The sequence below is a fragment of the Saccoglossus kowalevskii genome, chromosome 2, assembly GCF_978046115.1.
Source record: "Saccoglossus kowalevskii chromosome 2, keSacKowa6.1, whole genome shotgun sequence".
NCBI classification, from domain to species: domain Eukaryota; kingdom Metazoa; phylum Hemichordata; class Enteropneusta; family Harrimaniidae; genus Saccoglossus; species Saccoglossus kowalevskii.
In genome coordinates this window covers 19,513,717-19,525,130 of record NC_140642.1, presented here as the reverse complement: position 1 = coordinate 19,525,130, position 11,414 = coordinate 19,513,717, and the positions used below count along the sequence as shown (strand labels likewise).

General features: G+C 34.6%; 1 protein-coding gene across 1 annotated transcript; it reads left to right on the top strand.

Moving 5' to 3' along the window:
• The first annotated feature begins 4 nt into the window (after positions 1-4).
• On the top strand, positions 5-8,019 carry LOC100367897 (mitochondrial import receptor subunit TOM20 homolog). The gene is made up of 5 exons (XM_002739730.3): positions 5-220; positions 3,838-3,893; positions 6,087-6,168; positions 6,618-6,760; positions 7,757-8,019. The coding sequence occupies exons 1-5, from the start codon at positions 97-99 to the stop codon at positions 7,811-7,813; spliced, it is 462 nt and encodes a 153-aa protein (XP_002739776.1). The 5' UTR covers positions 5-96; the 3' UTR covers positions 7,814-8,019.
• The last annotated feature ends 3,395 nt before the right edge of the window (positions 8,020-11,414 follow it).

The window sequence follows — 11,414 nt, the reverse complement described above, 5'->3', positions numbered from 1 at the left end:
ATAAACTTGTACAACGCATGCGTCGTGAACCGTGTGCCATCTTTAATTGATGGCTGGCTCAATTTCGATTATTTCTGCCAGCAAAATACCTTTATAATGATTACCAAAACAGTAGTTGGAATCGCTGCTGGCGTCTGCGGTACTCTTTTTCTAGGATACTGTATTTACTTCGATCATAAACGGAGGAGCGACCCTCTCTTCAAGCAAAAACTAAAGGAAAGTAAGTGCGACTACGAGTTCGGCTAGAACACATGTGAAGCTGATCAGTACTGTTTCACGTAGAATATAATATCCGATCTAAACCATTTGAGGCTGAATATCCATATAAATCGACTTGTACTATTTATTATTTAATGTTTTTTTTCCCGATTTCCATCGCTGGTTCTGTAAATAATAGTTGAGAGAACTACCGATGAACAATTGGGAAACAATTAAGGAATAACCACCCCAGAGGCGAGTTACACCACGAAATTTTGACTAGTTTCTAGCGATAACGATTTTGTCGAGTGGTATACTCCGCATCTGTGGTGATTATTCCTATTATATTAATTATTTTACCAACTTCATTTTAAAGGTGATTCTGAGATACGGAAATAACTTTAAAGCACCAAAAACCATGTTCAAATGTGATACAACATCAGAAACGTTCTACCGGTATTTGTAACTGTGGTTAGATGAACTAGCATATAGTGATTATAAATACATCAAGTGATACAAATGTTGAATAGTACAGTAGGTCCAATTATGTTTTGAAGATCAACAAAACTTCTCGGTTCACAAAGGAGCCACTGCAAACGCCAACAAAAATGTTGCCGTCGTTTGTGTAATTTTGTCCAATTATTTTTCTAATGCGCTTCTCTTTTGAACTCAAAAAATACTTTTAATGTTCTTCATAACATGCTAAGTCTGTAGTGCAAAATAATATTTGGGTATTTGAGTATTTTTGAAAAATTACATTTCTCATGCTTCTCATTTAAACCCAAAATATCTGAGGGTCACAATATTATTCATTACTCTCTGTGTTATTATTTTCAGTGATTTCAATGTGTGTTATTCATCTTTGCGGCCTTTTAAATACAAAAAATATTGTATATAAACAATTTAACTATAGCTTGCATAAATACAGTAAGTCTCAGAAGTATTGGGCAGCCAAATTTCAAACTTGCGAGTGAAATAGACCATTTTCCGTTCACTGCGAGAATCACGCGTTATGCGTGAAATCGAACGTAAAAACAAGACAAACAAAGGTCATAGCGCCGTAGTGGCGTCAAACATCGCGTGGGATTCGACAAACGCGAAAGTATTTCGGGGACATTTCCATGCTCAATAATGTGCTGTCCACATTTGATGATGGGCAATTTCGATTAAGTGAGGATATTCGGAAGCAATATTCCTCTGTCGAAGATCGGCCGGTCAATGTAAGCTACGAAATAAAGAAAAACTAGTTCAAAATCAAATCGTTCAATTTTTGCGGCAGACGTTCGACACGCGTCTTTCATGCATCTCGCGAGATCTCGCAATTGTACGGAAAATCACCCATTTGACTTTCAAATCTCACTGGCACTGACTTGTGGCCATCCCCATTCTGGGAAAATTTATATTACAGAAGGGGAAGAGGACATACAATAAATTATGTAGTGGAATATTTTGTAAACCATTTGTACTACCCAGTACCTCATCTATGCTTTTTTTTCAAATTATTTGAATATACTAAGATTGAAAGTACCGTTAACGGTACTGTGAAATCTGTATTAGAAATCGCGGCTTCTATTAAAATGGAACAATGCAACAGAGGTTCTCAATTATTCACAAAAGAATTGGTGCGACTTCTATTAGGGATGCAGCTTTTAATACAGATTTTACGGTGAATGTGGTCGCACAACTATATTTTAATGCAATATATTGGCCATAAATGGTCAACCCTTGACCAAATGGACATCGTAGAAGTGTACTGCAATTCAGTAGATTATTTACTAACAATCATAAAGTACTAAATCAAGATCTTATCAAGAGTAAGGGTGGTTCAACAGTATTACACCAAAGAACAACTAAATTACCATACTTCCCCGATCATAAGCCCCTCCCAGAGTATAAGCCCATCCCTCTGTTTTTAGACATTTAACGAGTTGAGGGCACCCCCCAGTATATGCCCAGGGTGTTTTTACTGGGCGTTGATTACTCACGATGAACCCAGATGTTGCAATACTGAAGTAATCAATATTTCTTTTGAGTAGTAGTTTTAGAAACACCAAAAATGTGATCGTCAAGTCATGAAACATGGTCATAGAACATCACTTTACTTTTCCAAATAATCGTGTCCATTGAGACTATCATGAAGTGGTCTGATTACTGCGGAATACTTTATTTTCGCTGGAATTAATTTTCACTGAAAGGGCTTTTTGGGCGTTTCGTATGGAATATATTTTCACTGATTTTTGATGAGTTTAATGTGAAATATAGGAAAAAAAGTATATTCGCTGGATTTTATTTTCACGGAATCATCCCCTCAGCGAAAATAGCGAAAATTAATTCCAAGCGAAAATAAAGTACATTACAGTACTTTATTGGTGGTCTGAGTTTTAGTAGGCTTCTGACATGTACATTGTCAGTGTCGCAACAATATGGATGAATATTCAAATTCAGAAGAAAGACTTGTCCCGCAAGTATTTAATGGAGAGGATGAACCGAGGCACATCTCAGATCTGTGTGAATTTAACCTTTTCACCACCAGTTCCCTCTTTTCATCACAAAATAGTCCCGTTTATAGTCTGCACTTTCCTTCATAAGATTGGGAGTAAAAACTGAAAATTTACTCAAATTTTGTCTGTTGGCTCCAAAATTAGGGTTTATTTTCAGAAATATTTACAGCAATTCCAAGCACTGATTTGACGCCGAAGTAGTGCTAGATGTTACTACAATAGGTTACACACTTTGTTTTCACGATTACAGAAGTTGTTACAAATACTGCAGACAGCAATTTGAAGTGCACCAGAAGGAAGCTCCGCCTATAAAAGTGGCGGTATGTTAGTTTTGAATTTCTCTTTCAATAAACGATCGATGCTCTCAACTTAGTTTCTTACTTCAATTTGCGTCACATGTTATTTCAGTGAGAGGAGCGCATAAAGTGGTATCGTCGTACAAACACCGTCTTCGAGTAGTTTTGTTGAATTTCCCGCCCGTAAATGCTCGGTCTCAATGTTTTATAATATTCGACATAGTCTATAACGTTGTCAGTTTCCTGGCAGGATACTCTCGGTGGTAACAAACCGTTTGACGATATTATAAGCTGTCTGCTTTGAAACACCATTTCGATCTCCAATCTCAGCAAATGACAGTCCACGAAAATACAAATCGACAACTCTTGTTCCCACTTCAACTGGTTTTTCGACTCCTTGCTTCTCCATCATGGACAAATGCCGATTTGTAGACACGCAATCAACATGATGACTGACCAAAAGTGACTGAAAGACAGACGCGCTGCAAAGTCTGGGGTCATCAGACTTTGCAGTCCAATGTTTATATTTCTAGTTTAACAACATATGTAAATGTGAAAACAAAGTGTGTAACCTATTGTAGAATGTTATCAACATCTAGCACTACTTCAGCGTCAAATCAGTGCCTGGAATTGCTGTAAGAATGTAAGAAAAAGTGCAGACAAATTTGTCTGGTGGTCAGAAGGGTAAGTCCTTCACTAACATTTGCACCTTTCATGAAGAAACAATACCATGAATCTGTACAACCCATGTAACTTAATGTGTGTCGATTTATTAATCACTCCAAAATAATTTCTGATGTTCATATACCATACCATTCATGTGAAATATGTACTTTTTGCAGGGAGATTGAAATCCAGGAAGCAACAACAAAATAAAGAATCAACAACCAAATCACAGGTAAATTTTAAATACTGAGAAGAAGTGAGGAAGTGCATATTTTGAAACCAAACATTTTTTGTGAGAATAATTGTAAAGACTAGAAAAATACTTGTAATCAACAATAGCTGAGTTTAGGTTCTCCATAGCAACCATGTGCTCGAGGGGAGGGGAGGGGAGGGGAGGGGACTGTGGTTGTCAATGTTGATGCTTTTCCAGTGAGTAAAAATATTAAGTGTTGACTATACCAGAACTACAGTATCATGTCGTTGATATTGTAGGCATTCAAGTTAACTTTGAACCTTGTATAAGAATGCAATTTAATTATGTTTTAAAGAAACTCATGACAATTAAATTTCAACTCTTTGTGCCATACATGTAGGGTTGTGATTTAATTACAGTTTAATTAAATTCATTGAAATTTCATCTTAAGTTTAAGTTAAATTTTAATTATGGCTTGCTTGTGTATTGGAAGAAATACACTTTTTTCATTTCACTGCATGTAAATACAACATACTGTAAAGGGGTTAATTATTCACTGGGTTTTAATTTAGCTTATTTCGCTGACTGGAAAAATGCGCTAAATTAAAACCCAGTGAATATGTAAAATTTAGCATAGAACACATTATCTAAATGACGAAACCGTGAATTTAAAACCCACTGAATATGCCTGAAATGGTAAATCAGTGAAATTTAAACCCAGTGAAAATTAGTCATTTTACAGTACCCAATTTACCAGGAGACAATTTTTATAACTTATTAGCTCCGCTGTCATCAGAGATGACAGAGCAGAGCTGTTCATATTAGTGGTTGAACATCAACAATTGCATTTTCGAGTTCTTGAAAACTACAAGCTCTATTACTTTTGTTACTTGCTACCTGTATGTAGGTACCTTGGGTGGACTTTTATCAGATTTGTTCATTTCATGACGATACTTCAATTTTCTATTTTTGATGAATATTACAGTGGTGCCAAGAAAAGGTACTCATGAAAAACATCATCTCCCATCATTTCACATGCTGATAATGTTTTAGCATTGACACTTGCAATAGTGGAAATACAAAGTCGATGCTCTCAGTCATTTTCACAAAGTATACAGCTGGCAAAAACCTAAATTTTTGTAAAGGAATTACAGTGCATATACACATCTATTTCAATTTTCCATAGTAACCAAGTATTAAACTCGCATCTTATAATGTTAAGGAAAGTGCAACAATTGCTGTAGATATTCACTATCATGACATGTTTCGCTTTGTTGAAATAAAAACTCTTCAATATTCAAATTTATAGTAATACAAGTACAGCGTTGCCACCAATGTTACTTCATATTTCAAATTTGCTGGGAAACAGAGAGATAATGGTTATCATGAGTACCCTCCTATTTCGCACCTGCTTTACTCAAAATTTTTAATTCCCATAGCCCGCAAAACAGGGATTATAATTTCACTTGTATGTGCCTGTCAGTCTGCATCTGTATCTCAGACATGCACATGCATTTGTTTCATGATCCAATTCAAGATGGTCGAAAAGTAGCCATGTAGGTGCTGAAAAATTCATCAAAATCAAACATTTTGGAACTGGATCTCGGTTGGACATATTTTATTTAAACATTTTTCCCCCAGATTTGTTTCAAATTAGCTGACTTTAATTTTTTAAGAATGCTGTTTTGGAGCCATATCAATAGCATGACTGGACTGATCATGTTCAAACTTGACATCTGCGTCATGCAAACACATTTACACATCTGTTTCAGAATCTGATTCGAGATGGCTTGATGATCATTTTCGTGCTAGAAATGCATTATGGGCATCATGGGCAGAATAAACAAAGGAATCACAAATAAAATGGCTCAAATTTGTATCATCATTATTTGACAATAATGTTGACAACCACATAGAATACAGATAAACTAAAAGTCCACTGCAAAAAATGGAGCAGTGTCCATCATGTTATTACCTCGTAATTTATGATGTAACATACCAGTAACTTGTTATGCAAGTTCTGTGCACCAGTATTGCTGCATATACAGTTTAGCTATGTTATTCTTTTTATGGAGTTACTGAGTAAATCTTTATTAAGTAAACAAAAAATGGATGGGGAAGTGTCATTGACAATGACTTGTTATGAATATTTTATTTATCACCACCAACTCAATTTGACTTGAGTCTGAGAAGTACTTCATTAATGAATGTACCGTACATTTTTGTTTACAGTTACCAGACTTCAGAGACACTGCAGCAGTTCAGAAATTCTTTCTTGAGCAAGTGCAGCTAGGAGAAGAACTCCTTGCACAAGGTACATGGTAAAAGCCCATGACTTAGAAGTCACTTTTCTGATACAATTAATGTATTTTTATTTATCTATATTTACTGAATTCATGATAACCTGATGAACCAAGAAAATTGTTATTTAATTCATTCTGTTATTAGTATTTATGGCAGTGGTCTGTTTGCATCTTGGCTTCAGTTGAGACTACTGTAAAAGAATTAATTATTCACTGGGTTTTAATTTTGCTTATTTCACTGACAGGAAAATGCGCTAAACTAAAACCCAGTGAATATGTAAAATTTAGCATAGAACACATTATCTAAATGGTAAAACCGTGAATTTAAAACCCACTGCATATGCCTGAAATTATGATGAATCAGCAAAATTTAAACCCAGTGAAAATTAGTCATTTTACAGTATATCCTACTAGTAGAAGTTATAAATAGATAATGTGCATCATTCTCATGCTCTTGCAGGTGACTTTGAAAATGGCGTTGAACATTTAACAAACGCCGTAGCTGTTTGCGGACAACCGCAACAACTTCTTCAAGTTCTGCAGCAAACTTTACCTGTCCAGGTCTTCCAGATGTTACTTCAGAGATTGCCTATTGTCAGTCAGGTATGTAAATATTTGTTATCTAATCCATCAATGTCACATTGCGTGGCTATGAAAGTATTCCATGGGATGACTGTCAAATAGGCTCTTTGTATCAAAACCAGTTTGGATGCTTTAAAACAATTTAAAACTAATTTCATATTATAACCTAATTTCCCGAACATTTCATGATTTTATAATTAAAGCGAGTCGTCACGTCCCAAGTGACGATAGCAACACACGCTAAAAACGCAAAGGCTCATGGATAGACGCTTCTTTGTTACACGCTATGGCCATCTGACGCATGCGCAGGTGACGACTCCCCCGCTTTAAGTGGCATTAACAAGAATTAAATTTTACTGAAGTCAATAGCATATAACCACAAAATTGTTCACTGCTGCATTTTTTTCCTGATTTTCCTGACTGAAAAATAGTTTTGTTTGTAAAACTTAAGCTATTACCTGTTTACTATGCAGTTATGTGCATTAAACTGCAAAAAATACGTTGTCAAATCATGACTCACAGGTATAGTAAAAATATGTTGCAAACACTTAGCATATGGGGAGCTGGCTTAATTAACCATTTCATCACATTTTAAAGAAAACAGTAGATTTACATTTTATATTTCATAACTTTCCAGTTTGAATCCAGTTTTCTCTGTACATCATTATTTACTTAACTAAAACGCAACATTGTTGCAGTTAAACTTGTACCCTCAGATCATTCCTAATTTGGTGGGAAATATGTACTTTAAAAATAAATTTTTTGGTGAATTTTCTGCACATCCAAATGTTGAAGATCGTTTTGATTCACCATTAGAATTTCATTTGCTAGCAATTTAGAATAGCGTACTGATGCACATGGATTCACCTTTGATTACAATTTTTAATGCCAAAAAAGCGGCAAATCAGACAGTCCATCAAACATCTTCTGTAATTCACTCATAATCCTACCTTTAACTATTCAATACCCCCACAAAGCAATGCAACTTTAATGCTTTTCTTTCTTTTTATTTCACAGCAAGTAGCTGCAAGTGCTTCGGGCACTGGAGGCCTGGTGGAAGACGATCTGGAGTAGACATATTGGGAACCAATTGGAGATCCCGTATAATATTATACGTACCCCTTTTTGTTGGACATCAATGATGGATACACACTCTATATAAATTACACTTAGTATTATTTTCTTGCGTTTTATACTCCGGTTATGTGTAATTTTCTTCCCAAGGTCAGCTGTGTTGGTCATTTGTGAAGCAAATAAAGGTTTTATACATATACTAGTAACCATGGTTATAGTTTTTTGATCCTTATCATCATATGCAGTTTTCTTGGAATTCTCTCTACAGGGTCCGTGGCATTGGGAAAATCCTTTAAAAGTCTTTGGATTTTTTGAGGTCTGGAAAGTCTTTGAGTTACAGAAAAAATAAAAAAAAAGTCTTTAAATTTCTACATAGTTATTACATTAATTCATTTTAGAAAGGCCTTCATATACATATACTTCATATACTTTCATATACAGGAATCTTGTAAAATCCACACTTCATATACAGGAATCTTGTAAATTCCACACTTCATATACAGGAATCTTGTAAATTCCACACTTTATATCCAGGAATCTTGTAAACTCCACACCTTATATACAGGAATCTTGTAAACTCCACACCTTATATACAGGAATCTTGTAAACTCCACACCTTATATACAGGAATCTTGTAAAATCCACACTTCATATACAGGAATCTTGTAAATTCCACACTTCATATACAGGAATCTTGTAAATCCACACTTTATATCCAGGAATCTTGTAAACTCCACACCTTATATACAGGAATCTTGTAAACTCCACACTTCATATACAGGAATCTTGTAAAATCCACACATTATATACAGGAATCTTGTAAACTCTACACTTTGTATACAGGAATCTTGTAAAATCCACACATTATATACAAGAATCTTGTAAACTCCACACTTCATATACAGGAATCCTGTAAACTCCACACGTTATATACAGGAATCTTGTAAACTCCACACTTTACATACAGGAATCTTGTAAACTCCACACTTTACATATAGGAATCTTGTACACTCCACACTTTGCACAGTGGAATCTTGTAAAATCCACACTTTATATACAGGAATCTTGTAAATTCCACACTTCATATACAGGAATCTTGTAAATTACACACTGCACGAATAAATCGTGCTAATTCCACACTCTACATACAGAAATCTTGTAAACTCCACACTTTACATACAGGAATCTTGTAAAATCCACACTTCGTATACAAGAATCTTCGAAACTCCACACTTTACACAGTGGAATCTTGTAAACTTCACACTTTATATACAGTAATAAACATCACATTTTTTGCAAGGGAACATTAATTGCCTCGGTATTCAAGAAAATCTCGACACATACAGAGGTAATTCTCAATTTCCTGGAATATATAGTGTATATTCAGTGCTGTCAAGTACATAGTTGTACATTTTCCGGGAATAGCAGTAACAAATGTGGAAGTGCTCAAGGATCTCTTGTCAGAGATGTTGTGATCGATTTTGTTCTAGATCAATTGCATAGCATAGTAACACTACGTTTTGGCTGATCTTTACTGTTCTAATAGTTTGCTAACCTTCGATAATGGACAATTTTCTTGGAAAGTAATCTTTCTTTGAACCAAGAAACACTAGTTACTTCGTTCTCAACAATACCTGATTACTAGGACCCCCGGGATTCGAATAAATGGTTCCTAGATCGACAAGCTATACTGGCAAAGTCGGGACTTCTTTTTAGCTCTGCTGTCGACTTTGTCGAGCGGAGCTTATCATATGAGTGATTGTCCGTCGTCGTCCGGTGTCCGTCGTCCGTGTCAATGTTTTACATTTTCAACTTCTTCTTGAAAACTACAAGTCTGAATGCTTTGATACTTGGTGTATATGTACCTTGGGTAGACCTCTCTCAGATTTGTTCATTTCATGATCATATCTTCAATTCTCTAATTTTGGTGAATATTTTTGTCATTTTTGGTAAAAAGTGATATTTTCAACTTCTTGTTAAAAACCGCAAGTCCAATTGCTTTGATATTACATATATAGGTACTACATGTGGATCTCTCTCAGATTTGTTCATTTTGTATTGATATCTTCAATTCTCTAATTTTGGTGAATATTTTTGTCATTTTGGTAAAAAGTGATACTTTCGACTTCTTGTTAAAAACCACAAGTCCAATTGCTTTGATATTACATATATAGGTACTACATGTGGACCACTTTCAAATTTGTTCATTTCATAATGATATCTTTAATTTTCTAATTTTGGTGAATATTTTTGTCATTTTTGGTAAAAAGTGATATTTTCAACTTCTTGTTAGAAACCGCAAGTCCAATTGCTTTGATATTACATATATAGGTACTACATGTGGACCACTCTCAAATTTGTTCATTTCATAATGATATCTTTAATTTTCTAATTTTGGTGAATATTTTTGTCATTTTTGGTAAAAAGTGATATTTTCGACTTCTTGTTAAAAACTACAAGTCCAATTGCTTTGATATTACATATATAGGTACTACATGTGGACCTCTCTCAGATTTGTTCATTTTGTAATGATATCTTTAATTCTCTAAATTTGGTGAATATTTTTGTCATTTTTGGTAAAAAGTGATACTTTCGACTTCTTGTTAAAAACCACAAGTCCAATTGCTTTGATATTACATATATAGATACTACATGTGGACCACTTTCAAATTTGTTCATTTCATAATGATATCTTTAATTTTCTAATTTTGGTGAATATTTTTGTCATTTTTGGTAAAAAGTGATATTTTCAACTTCTTGTTAGAAACCGCAAGTCCAATTGCTTTGATATTACATACATAGGTACTACATGTGGACCTCTCTCAGATTTGTTCAATTTGTAATGATATCTTAATTCTCTAATTTTAGTGAATATTTTTGTCATTTTTGGTAAAAAGTGATATTTTCGACATCTTGTTAAAATTCGCAAATCCAATTGCTTTAATATTACATATATAGATACTACATATGGACCACTCTCAGATTTGTTCATTTAATGATGATATCTTCAATTCTCTAATTTTGATGAATATTTTTGTCATTTTTGATGAAAAAGTGATATTTTCTTCTTGTTCATTTTCTAATGATATCTTCTGTTCTTTAATCGAAATGTGCATTGCTAACAGCAGAGCTATAACAGCGGAGCTATCTCAGCCGAGAGGCTGCTTGTTTGTTTCCCAAAGAGAAAAAATGTTTTAAGTCCTTTTAGCGTGACCGCGAAAACTAAAGTCACCGCAAAAGAAATCGCTTTCACAGTCACGCTACTTTTCACGATCACGCTAAAAAGGCTAAATTGACAAATATATGTATATATTTTTTTTGTAAAACAAAAAAGAAGTCCCGACTTTGCCAGTATAGCTATGTAGATGCATGCTCACTATCATAAAGAAGCTAATCAGTTGAATTGTCATTGAATGCAACGTGTTGTTCACTATGATACGTATATGAATCAGGTGCGATTACTGCAGTCATTCGTCCATCATGATTGTCATTCTATACATTCAAAAGGAATTCCGCAAAACACGTACGTTTTAACAACACACAACCTGTGATTGCGCTACGGAAACCCCATCTGAAACTCACCAGATCCGCAGTATTACTT

What these genes read in the sequence shown, in the direction of transcription:
- LOC100367897 (XM_002739730.3), top strand. Translation starts at nt 97, where the DNA reads ATGATTACCAAAACAGTAGTTGGAATCGCTGCTGGCGTCTGCGGTACT. An exon ending in CAAGCAAAAACTAAAGGAAA is followed by an intron (nt 221 to 3,837) that starts GTAAGTGCGACT and finishes TACTTTTTGCAG; the next exon opens with GGAGATTGAAATCCAGGAAG. An exon ending in GATTGCCTATTGTCAGTCAG is followed by an intron (nt 6,761 to 7,756) that starts GTATGTAAATAT and finishes TTTATTTCACAG; the next exon opens with CAAGTAGCTGCAAGTGCTTC.